This window comes from Elephas maximus, chromosome 20 (genome assembly GCF_024166365.1).
Source record: "Elephas maximus indicus isolate mEleMax1 chromosome 20, mEleMax1 primary haplotype, whole genome shotgun sequence".
NCBI lineage: Eukaryota > Metazoa > Chordata > Mammalia > Proboscidea > Elephantidae > Elephas > Elephas maximus.
In genome coordinates this window covers 67,538,953-67,551,200 of record NC_064838.1, presented here as the reverse complement: position 1 = coordinate 67,551,200, position 12,248 = coordinate 67,538,953, and the positions used below count along the sequence as shown (strand labels likewise).

Genomic DNA, 12,248 nt, shown 5'->3' with positions numbered 1-12,248 from the left:
ACAGATTTCACGGGCATTTCATGTTTTTTGTTTTTTTTTTTTTAAATAATCTTTGTAAATTATCGTTTGAGATTTTGCCAGAAAATATGAAAAAATAAGGGTGCATTCCTAGATTCCAGTAGCCCTCCTGATGGTTACCATTTTGCCTGCTTTCTTCCTTTAAATTCAGGAGAGTGGGAAGGAATGGATTAGGCAGGATTTTGGTGGGTGCTTTTTTCTAAAACGGGGGAGGGAAAGGGTTTCCATTTTTCGAATAGGGTACTTTCAGTATCTAAAAAGAAGGGAAGTGACCAATTAACCCCTAACAGGAGGTAGATTGCAACCGTTTGCCAAGTCTTTTGTGCAGTCAGACTGGTCTAGTGTACAGGATTTTCCCAACTTATGCTGGATCCTTGAGAAGGCCTATAAATAAGACCATTTGTTTGGTCTCAAGATGACTTGCATTTGCAAACTGAAGAGTGTTCCAATAAAGTTTCATAGTGACGCACCAGTCTGCAAACTGGCTCAGCCCGTAGTCAAAACAAGTCACTACGGGATCTGGGAAGCTGAAGCCTTTGAATGGGTCAGATTATCCTGCGTCTCATTTGGCACAGATTAATTTGGGCTATAAATATGCAGCCTCCCTTTATGTTTTCAACCTGAATGGCTCATCACAAATACAGAAAATGTGTGTGAAAATGGATGATGACTTCAAAGTACGAGAATACTGTTATTAAACTGAAATGCACATATTTGTGCCGAGGCCCTTCTTTTGATAACAGTGAGCATCCGTCCACTAAGACTGTAAGACATATGTGGGTTGCTCTTCGGTTAATACATTGAAAGAAAAGAAAAAAAACTGTTGCTGTCGGGTCAATTCTGACTCATAGCGGCCCTGTAGGATAGAGTAGAACTGCCCTATAAGGCTTCCAAGGCTACAATCTTTATGGAAGCAGACGGCCACATCTTTCTCCCGCAGGGCAGCTGGTGGGTTTGAACCACCCCCTTTTCAGTTAGCAGCTGAGCGCTTTAACCACTGCACCACCAGGGCTCTTAGTTCATACATCAGATTCTTAATCTGAACATCTGTAACTGCAACCTGGAAACTGAGTCATTTAAGAATGTTTAACACCCAGCAAGACACACACTTAGAAGGCGTCTGGTTTTCACAGTAATTTGTGTACATAAGTCAGGGGTCATAATTTCATAGTAATTTGTGTACATCTATGAGAGACAGATGATGCAAATCAGAGATGTGGACCAGGTAGGTACCTGCCCCAGGTAAAGAAGAAGCCATCAGCCGGCTCTTGGCAATTAAGTCAGCCCTTCTGAATTCAGTGTAATAACAAGTAAGGTCACATCTGAGGTAACAAACGGTGCTGAATTTTCAAGAGAAACCAGAAATCAGAACTGTATTATAAAACATTCCTATCCATAAAATGTGAGCAGCTAATTCAAGTGTTATAAGAAGCTGCGGGTCAAACAAGGACAGATCTGGGAGCTGGGTTTAACCTGCAAGACAGCAGTTGTACTATTTTACGATAAATGAGCTGCAGCTCAGCAGATGTTTCCGAAATGTTAATCCCAAAAAACAAAAAAACACCCCTTTGGTAGCCAGCTCTGAGTAGTGGGGCTTCTTTTAAGGTCACATCAATCATTATCATTGTTTCTTCTAAAATGGACAGTTTCCTCCTGCTAGAGATTTGATTTGATGGTGTCGGCATATGAGGCCCTGTCATGTCATGACATCTTCTTTCAGGCCTGATGGAATCGGAACTGTGACCGTTGAAGAAAAAGAACGTTTTGAAGAAATCAAAGAGAGACTCCGGGTTCTGTTGGAAAATCAGATTACACATTTTAGGTATGGATTTGGGTTTCAGGGTTTGTCAGGTGATTGGAGGCAGGAAGGGGCAAATAAAGGGCTTGATTTTCAAGAACTGTAAATCTGTCGAGACACATTGGACGTTTAGAAGTAAATGAAGAAAGCAAAACAGTGGGACATGGTTCAGCAGTAGGAATAGACTGAATTCTTAAGTTCCTTTTATTTCCACTGAAAGAACCAAGCCTTCCTTATACAAGCTGACCTGGCTCATCAGCCCTTTATACAAAGCTGAATTTGAAGCTCCTTTAAGCTCCCTAAATAAAACAGTTAAAAATGCCCATGAATCAACTCAAAATGAACAGGGACGGAAAGCAGTTGTACCCATGGGAGAGCCTCCACCTTCTCCATTACCTTCCCTCTCAGAAATAGCACTAGCTGGCTGTGGGGGAAGGGAGGGGCCGTGGATCAGCCTTGGCTCGAGGCAGCCAGCACACTACAGTGCTGGAGCCTTCCACCACACAGCCCACTTCTCCCCTGGAGCAAATCGGACGTTTCTAATGCTATGCTGGAGCCCTGGTGGTGCAACAGTTAAGCGCTCAGCTCCTAACCAAACCCGCCAGCCACTCTGCAGGAGGAAAGACCTGGCGATCTGCTCCTGTAAAGATTACAGCCTAAGAAACCGTCAAACTCTCTGTCCTATAGAGTCCCTGTAAGTCAGAATCGACTCAGTGGCACACAACAACAGCAGCAACAGGGCTGCGCTGGTTAGGTCGCAGTAGTAATAGTAATTCCTATTTAGTAAACACTTACCATGTGCCATTTACAGGACTAAAGTCTGGGCAAACATTCATTCATTTTTTAAATCTTCACAACAACTTCCTAAGCTAGTTATTTAAACAAGGAGTAAATGAAGGCTCAGAGAGGTTAAGTAACTTGCCCAAGGCCACCCAGCTAGGAGTGGAAAAAGCAGGACGCTTACGTAGGGTTGTCTGAGTTTAAGTAGCCTCTACTGTTCCTCTGTTCCATGAAGGAAAAGTGTCCTTGAAGGACTCGTTTCAGCCTGAAACGGTCAATAGAGCTCTTAGTGGTACCTGCTATAGTTCTATGTGTGCCATCAAAATTCTCCCAGATGAATATTGATTTGTTACACACACTTGTTACACTGTATCACACTACACTACACCATGCTATACTACACTATGTGTACGTAAGATGCTTTGCCAGTAACAAAAGGTCCAATGGCAATGAAAAACTACAAGCAAGGAAAGGCAGCAGAATCATGAATTGGCTCTAAATACACTCCTCTAGATCATATTTTAATCCTTTGGAGATTTAAGTATGTTTGAATTTCAGCCTGTTTCCACTAGTATGTTTTAATGCTGGTGTCTATAATAAGAACTAAGGTCAAGTTTGAGCTAACAAATGGTTCTCCTTCACAATAGACATCTAAACAGAGCCTTATGCCATCACTCTAAATATTCTTTTCTGCTGCAGACATTTGCAGAGTCCCTCTTTAGTCATTATTCACACATACACGTATTGTGTACACACATATATGGAGTGAATTCAGATTAACATAACACAACGTGACAAAATAAAAAGCATTTTCCGTTCCTTGGAGAAAGTTGCAGCATATTTCATGCTAAATGAAATAGATTTGGGCAACCTGAAGAATCTTATGTCTTTTTTTAGGTATTGCTTTCCATTTGGTCGACCTGAAGGTGCTTTAAAAGCTACTCTGTCACTCTTGGAAAGGGTAAGAATGAAAGTAAAAGACAGATCACGTATATGCAGAAACACGGACATAATTGTAATGAATCTTTCTTAAAGATTCATTTACAGTTCACCAAGGATCAGAAGAAAAGTGAGGAGACCGTGGAAATTCTAGCTATTTCATCCCCAGACTCCCAAATAGTTGGGCACATTGAAGATGTGCACCTAGCCCTGATACTTGAATGGGCTTTGTCATCATAAATGTGCATAGCAATTCTGGTGTTTCCCCCCTAATGATGACTCTGAATCAGTATGAACTCAAGGAAGCATCTACAACTAATTTTAACCTTGAACCCTTTGAGAAGCGTACATGAGTCATGCATTTGTTTCAACTGTCTTAGTAATCCTTTTGTTTTTCCCCACCCCAAGGTTTTGATGAAAGATATTGTGACCCCCGTTCCACAAGAGGAGGTAAAAACAGTCATCCGTAAATGTCTAGAGCAAGCTGCTTTAGTCAACTATTCTCGACTGTCAGAGTATGCCAAAATTGAAGGTAAGGCTTCCTCCTGCCCCCAGCTTTGAATTTAAATGTTAGTATGCCTCCCGGGGAAGCCTCTCTCTTTTCTGATAGGCACCAGAAATCAGTCCATCTGACTATGTTAAGCTAAAACTGGAAAGCACTTAAAATGTGAAAACTTCCTTGGTTGTGGCCAAATAAATGAATCAAAGAACGGGGACTCAGGAAGCAATCTTTGTAGGGGAAGAATATTGAATATCCAGCATTATCAGATTAACTGAGTTTCTTCTGAGAGTCTGTCTTGGCCCTGAGTATCTGGTCTGTGGTCAATGGTTTCCTATGACAGAATTCTGGAGGCTTGCTACCTTTTTTAAACAGAGAAAAATGAAACAGTTTGCTGTCCGCTGCTGGTAGCACCGGAAGGGAAACAAAAATTGAATAAAGCAACGCTGGGGTTTTGCTTAACTCCTCCTTCTCCCTTGAAAATAGCGTATCTTTTAGTAGTATTTCTGATGGCTCCAGGATTAATCTAGATCTCATTCAATCTTGTCATGCTGGACCTGAGGTGGTTGTTACCATTGCCCTCTCAAATTTTAGGGAAGTGGTCACTGATGACCTAGTAGTCATCCAAAGGCTCTTAGTAAACTCTACTGGAGAAGATGTGGTTCTTTGGGACCTCTACATTTGCAAAGATATTAATCATTTTTCATTGTTACCTTATTGGCTGCTATAGGGTGATTTGAAAACCACACCCACGTTGACCAGTGGTGTAAGTGTTTAAATGTGGAAGTTCTGTGTGCAAAACTCAATGTGTCCGCCTTCTGGAACCTGATGTTTTCCCACACGTGAAACGTGCACCTGACTCAAATCAACAAGTGCACATTGTCTGCCCTTGGGACGTGACTAGAAAAAAAAAGACCTAACCAACCAAGCCCCATCACTTACCTTGCCAAAGACCTCATTTCCTCAGAGAATTAGGTTACGATCATATCAAATTCACAGTGTTCTGTACATTATATGTCCTCTCTCTCTCAATTTTGTCTGTCTGACGATGCAAATTGTGTACCAGTGGTAATGAATTCATTGTTATGCATCCAGGGAGAAACACTTAAGAATTGGGCACTAAAAGGATGTTTATCAACTCTTGGCTGGGTAATGAGTGACAAAAATAGAAGAACAAGAAGATCGTGAAAGGGCGATATTAGCAAATAATTGTTCCAGCAGTCACCTTCCCAGGACGTAATAATTGATTGTATTTGGTAAAGCCAACCAGGTACCTGATAATTCTAGGCAAGGCCAGACACGGGCTGGGATCAAGAAACATTCGCCTCATAGGTCCTGGTCTAGCTATTACTAGTCTTTTGGTAAGACCTGCTCTCTTCTTTCAGATAAATACATACAAAAACAAACTTTAAGATCTGTAAGTAAAAATGCATTCATTTCCAAAGTAGATCAGCTAGTCTGTAATTCCCTTTTGTGCCTCAATTCTTCTTGGTTGTGTTGATTATCTTTTGCACTGTGACTTTTAGGTCTGGGGATTCTTTGAAGAAACCAATCCTTTTTTTTTTTTTTCCCCAACTCTCTTTTCAGAGAAGTACCTCATTCCACACTACCTGCTCTCTTCCGCTTCTCTCCTTCCTTGTCCGTGATTGGCTCAGCCACGTTTTGACGTCACCTCTGCAAAAGTGGCTGTGACACCAATTTCAAAGCATGCTGGGATTGTTAATTCAGACAACCCAACATCCTCTGGCTGCATGTGTCAGGTTTTCTTCCATGAACATAGTCCACCGTAGGCTGAGACATTGCAGCTCTAAAGATATTACTACCAGACAACTTTCTTTTACAATGCCCCAATCCTGCCCTCAGAAAAGAAATCTTCCACGTTTGCATTTGAGGCCCTTCTGTGAGCATTAACAGCTTAGTTACCTGAGAATTTCAGAAAGAAGATGTAGTAATATTGTTGGAGACTATGTTTATGAAGAAATACCTCAAGAGCCTTAGATACTAAAGTCTGAAATCCTTAGTATCTTGGAGCCTTAAATCGATAAAATTCTGTTTCCCTTTACTCATGATGTTTTGGTCATTGTATTCTTGCAAACAGTTCTAAAGAGACGTGTAAAATCACGGTCACAATCTCTCTCGTGACTCACGGCATGCTGAATGGTTAATCCAGTAGATCTCCGATTTTGGAAATCCTTTTTCTTTTATCCTGTGTCGATCCCAAAATACTCTGTGGCTATTTTCCTTTGAGCTAATGTAACGTTTTCCTCTAACCTGTGTGACCTTTAACCTCTTTACCTCTGACCTAAGCCTCTTGCATGCCCAAATCCTCTTTTATAGGGAAAAAGAGAGAAATGTATGAGCATCCTGTCTTCTGCTTGGCCTCCCAAGTGATGGATTTAACCATTCGTGAGTACCTACTGCCTCGCCACGCTGTCCTCACTCTGTTTCCATTATTTCAAGAAAATCCAGATCCAAACCAACTCACTCTCCTTGCTTCAAGTTTTTTAGCATTGGCTTGTCTGTTGGTTCTGTCTGTGAAACCCAGTGTGAGAAGTCCAGTCACTTTTTACCAGCCTAAAGCAGGTTAGACAATTAAGCCATTTGTTTGTGATCAACTCAGACTTGTCTGTAAGTTTTTCAGTTATTCTCTGTCTGTGACCTGAATGCATTTTTACTTTGCTTGTGTGTAACCCCAGTTTGTAAAGTGCTTGTCACTGGTACACAATCCAAAGGTAGCCGCTAGGCCGGGGAACAATGCGTTAGGTGTCAGATAAAGGACATTTGGGGCAAAGTCATGCCTTCTTTCCCATGTTTAAGATGTCAAAGCTATTATGGGTATGAGATCACACAAGGTGGTCTGTTCTCTGTGAAAACCAGATCTTGTATGCCTCCTGTCTGTTCTCTCAAGCTGGGATGCTTTTCTTTGTTCTCTCTGGAGATTTTCACCTGTTCTTGTCCTCTAAGCACTGGCTAGAACATATGACTTAATTGCCACTTGGAGGGTTCATGTATATTTCATAGCTTGATTTCACATGAAACTTAATTTTACTAATTTTCTATTTGTGCAGCATTTTCCACCTCTGTGAAGGAGCCTTTTTTTGCTGGCCCCCACACTTCGGGCGGTGGGAACCCAAGGGCAACCTTTTCTTCTCAATATCATGTATCACACATAAGTGGGGGGCATTTTGGTCCACTTGCTCATTAATCCTGCGTATGTGTTCTTGTTTCTCTCTCTCTTCTTTCCTTGTTGTGCTCTCTCTTTCATATAGAGAATCAAAAGGACGCAGGTGAACCAATTGTATATGCATTCTAAACTCTCAGGACTGTTGAGTTACATTTAGCTTCTGTTTCTGTTTCTGTTTTTAATAGCTCCTTAAGGTATGTACTCCCAGAGACTGACGTGGAGGTGCAGTAATACTTAAGGAGTTAATTTGTGCTGTCTGACTATATCTCATGCCCATCAGATGTTGACCTTTTAGAGCAGAATTTCCGCAAAGGTGTAGAATCCTGGTTTGCTAGGGAGCTTCATTTCATCTTTGGTTTTGGGATTCCAGCAATTTGGCCTCATGTGTTTTTCCGTTCTGTTTTTCGTTTTTTAAAAAGTTGCTGAACCAAACTAACCTTTCTTATCTGTTTTTCATTTCTTTTTCTGTTTTCTGCCCTATTGGGAAGGTTGTGTTCTTTGATGAATGTGTATCAGCCAAGACAGAGGGAAGTTGTCTGTGTTGTTCTTGTGTGTATCATGTGATGAGGCACAATGCATGGCTAGGTGGCTGGACAGGGGCTGTGGCTGGAAGTTTCCTGAGAGCGAAGCTACTAGGAAGGTCTCTGGCTTTGGAAGTTTTCTTCTTGTTTGGTCCCAAAACTTCAGAACCTACTTTGAGGAGAGCTCTAACTTAAGACTTTTATAAGTGTATAATATCGACCAATGTTTTAAAGTCCAAAGGATCTCAAAAGATGACAGTCATTTACATAAAGTTAACAGTAGATCCAGCATACTTCACATCAGTTCAGAAGGCATTTTTGAGCACATGCCAAGCCCCAGGCTAGGGATAAGTATTTGAAGACACACCATCTTATGTTCAAGACACAGAGGCCTTTCTCTCCATGGTAGGGAAGGTATCCATGCATTCATTTGTTCATTCCTTCATTTGAGAAGAACTTAGCGGGAGCCTACCATGGGCCAGGTGCTGTGTTACAAGATAACACAGAGGCCAGACTGCATCTTAGAGTCTGGGGGTTCTTAACCTGGAATTTATGCCAACTTTTGCTCATTTATGGATTTTTCAGAGGAAAAAGTCCTCAGCTCACACCTCAAAAGCTGACAGAGAGTCATGGAAGGGTCTTTAAGGAGAGACAGCTTGGTGGTTTATGTTCCTGAAACATCACACTGGCAGCAATGGAGAGAGTTGTGTGAGGAGGAGAAATAAGAGTAAATCTGGACCCAAAACTTAAGGTCGAAGATGAATTTGAAGCTTAGCATGTCCAAGGTCTCTTCTAGGCATATCGGATCTCGATCACAATCATAATTATGTCTTTAAACCCTTTAAATGTTTCTTTGTAATCCCTCCCCCACTTCCCAATTTCCTTAAAGGGTACAGAAAAGCAGGACATGGGTGGGTATGCACAGCCAACTGTATGGAGGTGGCAGGGCACAGCCAACCAGGATAGGGCAGACTGCCGGGGACCGGAATACGGACAGCCTTCACTCAGGCTGTGCTTTGAGCGTCTACGGGACTCTGCAGATGGCATTTTGGTGGACTTATGCTTTCTGTCTGGTGGCATTATTAGGAATTAAATGTTCCTTTTAATTACAGTAGCTCAAAAAAAAAAAAAAAAGATGCAAAAGGCTGTTACTCTATGAAAGAAAAGCTGTGATTCCTGCAAATGGATTCTTTTATTTTAAATACGTTTCCATATAAACGTCACACGTTCCAAACCCAGCAATCTCTGGGAAAGTCTATACTGCTACTGCTGTTTTGCCTCAGTTCTTGGCTAAATACTTGCATAATTGTCTGAGCATCATAGTTATTGCAGTGGAATTTGGGATAAAATGTTTTTCTTAAAATATGCCAAGTCTTTGCAAAAACATAGATTGATAGACGGACAGATAGGCGGACAGAGATTAGCCCACCTATGGGCATAGGCACTGTGCTGAAGACTTTACATGAGTTATCTTATTTAATCTTTACTTTAGTCCGGTAAAGAATATTTTCTTATTGCTACTTGCACAGACGAGGGAGCTGAGATTCATAAAGGACCCATGACTTTCTCCGTCAGGATTTGAACCTGGTCTGTCTGAATTCAAATACCAAGCTTTTTTGTCTCTTTCCATTATGCAGCCTTTCCAGCTGGCACTGGTGGGCATTTGGACAGTATCCATTTATTCAGTGGGTAAGGCCAGAAGTACCTACAACTTTTACTTTCGGAAGACCACTGAAAAGACAGAGAATTTCTTTCTCGGACCAAATCATTGTCAAAATCTTTCCATCGTGAAACCTTCCCATGGGTGGTTAGGATTCCCTGAGGCTGCCAAAGAACTGAGGGCTTTTGTTCTCCCCAGTTGACGGAAGCCTTCCAGAGCAGATTAAACCCATCAGAGAGACTTCCAAGCAGATTCTGTGCTATTGAGGTTCTGTATCTTTACCTACCTGCAGCAAATTTCCTAAGGTCTACGTCCTGTCGGAGAGAAAGAGATAATCGGACTTATAATACCCACAACTTGAAGTATGAAGCTCACCACCCTGCTGCCTCCCTCAAGGAACCAGCAAGGGTGAATCCCATCCCTGGCAAGATCCAGGCCAGTCTAAGCTGAGGACTATCTCATGCTCCAAATTTTATTAATGAGAGACTAGATGTACTTCTTTTCACCCTTTTTGTTTAAATGGTATATAAATCAGAGTTTCCAAGCCCAAATCATTCTGTGAACTGGTACCTCATCTACACATCACAAAATGAGAGGCAAAAAAAAAAATAAGAGGGCAAGGAGGTACATGTGTCAAACACCATCACCAAGAAAGATCTTAGAAGAAGAGAGGATGTGTTTAAAATATGCCACACACCAACAACTATGACACCAGTGTCTCTTCTACCAGAAAAAGGATATGATATTGCTGATGATAACAACTGTCATTTATTGAAAGTTTAGTATGTGCATTGGTGGTTCAGTGGTGGAATTCTTGCCTTCCATGTAGAAGACCTGGGTTCAACTCCCAGCCAGTACTCTTGTACACAGCCATGGCCCATCTGCCATCAGCAGTTTGTGTGTTGCTATGATGCTGAATAGGCCTCAGCAGAGCTTCCAGACTAAGACGGATGAAGAAAGAAGGCTTGGTGATCTACTTAAGAAAATCAGCCAGTGAAAACACTATGGATCACAATTACCTGATCCTTAACAGATAATAGGTCTGGCGCAGGACCAGGCAATGTTTCATTCCATTGTGCGTGGGGTTGCCATGAGTAGGGGCCAACTCAAGAGTAGCTAAAATCAACGACAGTAAGTATTTACATGTATATTTCACTTCTCACAACAACCCTATGAGATAAATATTAAATTGCTATATATTATTGAATCTAAGATGCCATCAATTATAGAATGCATCGTAAAGTTTTGTACCCCTAAGGAAAAAAGCATGCTGCCAATCAAATTATGACACACCATCAAAATGTTAAAATGTGTCTCTTATACTCAATGAAATGAGAAATCAATCTTCTGTACATGGAAATCCTGAGGTAGGGGGAGGTTGAGTAACTTGCCCAAGGTTACATAGCTAGCTAGTTGCAGAAAAATAATTTTAATGCGGGCCTATCTAACATGGTACCAGAAAGAATTGGTCAGCATTCAGTCATTTCAGGAGGTAGCATATGATCAATAACTGATGGTACTGAAGGAAGAAGTCCAAGCTGCACAGAAGGGAATGGTGGAAAGCAAGGCTCCAGCAATTGGTGGAATACCAGTTGAGATGTTTCAACAAATGGGTGCAGCACTGGAAGTGCTCATTCATCTGTGTCAAGGAATTTGGAAAACAGCTACCCGGCCAACCAACTGGAGGAGATCCATATTTGTGCCCATTCCAAAGAAAAGTGATTCAAGAGAATGTGGAATTTATCGAACAATATCGTTAATATCACACAAAAGTAAAATTTTGCTGAAGATCATTCAAAAGCGGTTGCAGCAGGCAGTACATCAACAGGGAACTGTCAGAAGTTCAAGCTGGATTCAGAAGAGGACATGGAATAAGAGGTATCATTGCTGATGTCAGATGGATCTTGACTGAAAACAGAGAATACCAGAAAGATGTTTACCTTTGTTTTACTGATTCGACAGTGTGGATTATAACAAATTATGGATAACATTGTGAAGAATGGTAATGCCAGAACGTTTAACTTTGCTCATGCAGAACCTATACACAGACCAAGAGGCAGTCATATGAACAGAACAAGGGGATACTGTGCGGTTTAAAGTCAGGAAATGTGTGCGTCAGGGTTATGTCCTTTCACCATACTCATTCAGTCTGTATGCTGAGCAAATAATCCAAGAAACTGGACTATATAAAGAAGAATAGGGCATCAGGATTGGAGGAAGATCCATTAACAACCTGCATTATGCAGATGATACAACCTTGCTTGCTGAAAGTGAAGAGGACTTGAAGCACTTACTGAGGAAGATCAAAGACTACAATCTTCAGTATGGATTATACCTCAACATAAAGAAAACAAAAATCCTCACAACTGGACTAATAAGCAATATTAGACAGAGAAAATACCGAAGCTGTCAAGGATTTCATTTTACTTGGATCCACAATGAACATTCACTCATGGAAGCAGCAGTAAAGAAATAAAGTGACCTATTGTGTTGGGCAAATCTGCTACAAAAGACCTCTTTAAAGTGTTAAAAAGCAAAGATGTCACCCTGAAGACTAAGGTGCGCCTGATCCAAGCCATGGTGTTTTCAACCGCCCCATATGCATGCAAAAGCTGGAGAATGAATAAGGAAGACCTACGAAGAATTGATGCCTTTGAATTATGGTGTTGGCAAAGAATATTGAATATACCATGGACTGCCAGAAGAATGAACAAATCTGTCTTAGAAGAAGTACAGCCAGCATGCACCTTCGAAGTGAGGATGATGAGACTTCATCCCATGTATTTTGGATATATGATCAGGCGGGACAAGTCCCTGGAGAAGGACATCATGTTTGGTAAATTAGAAGG

General features: G+C 41.3%; 1 protein-coding gene across 3 annotated transcripts in view; it reads left to right on the top strand.

Moving 5' to 3' along the window:
* CADPS (calcium dependent secretion activator) overlaps nucleotides 1-12,248 on the top strand; it is a 578,687-nt gene that overhangs the window by 435,836 nt on the left and 130,603 nt on the right. For all 3 annotated transcript variants that reach the window (XM_049861704.1, XM_049861703.1, XM_049861702.1), the window contains 3 exons: nucleotides 1,739-1,840; nucleotides 3,494-3,557; nucleotides 3,944-4,067. In XM_049861704.1, coding sequence (XP_049717661.1) covers nucleotides 1,739-1,840; nucleotides 3,494-3,557; nucleotides 3,944-4,067 — 290 coding nt within the window. The remainder of the gene's footprint in view (nucleotides 1-1,738; nucleotides 1,841-3,493; nucleotides 3,558-3,943; nucleotides 4,068-12,248) is intronic.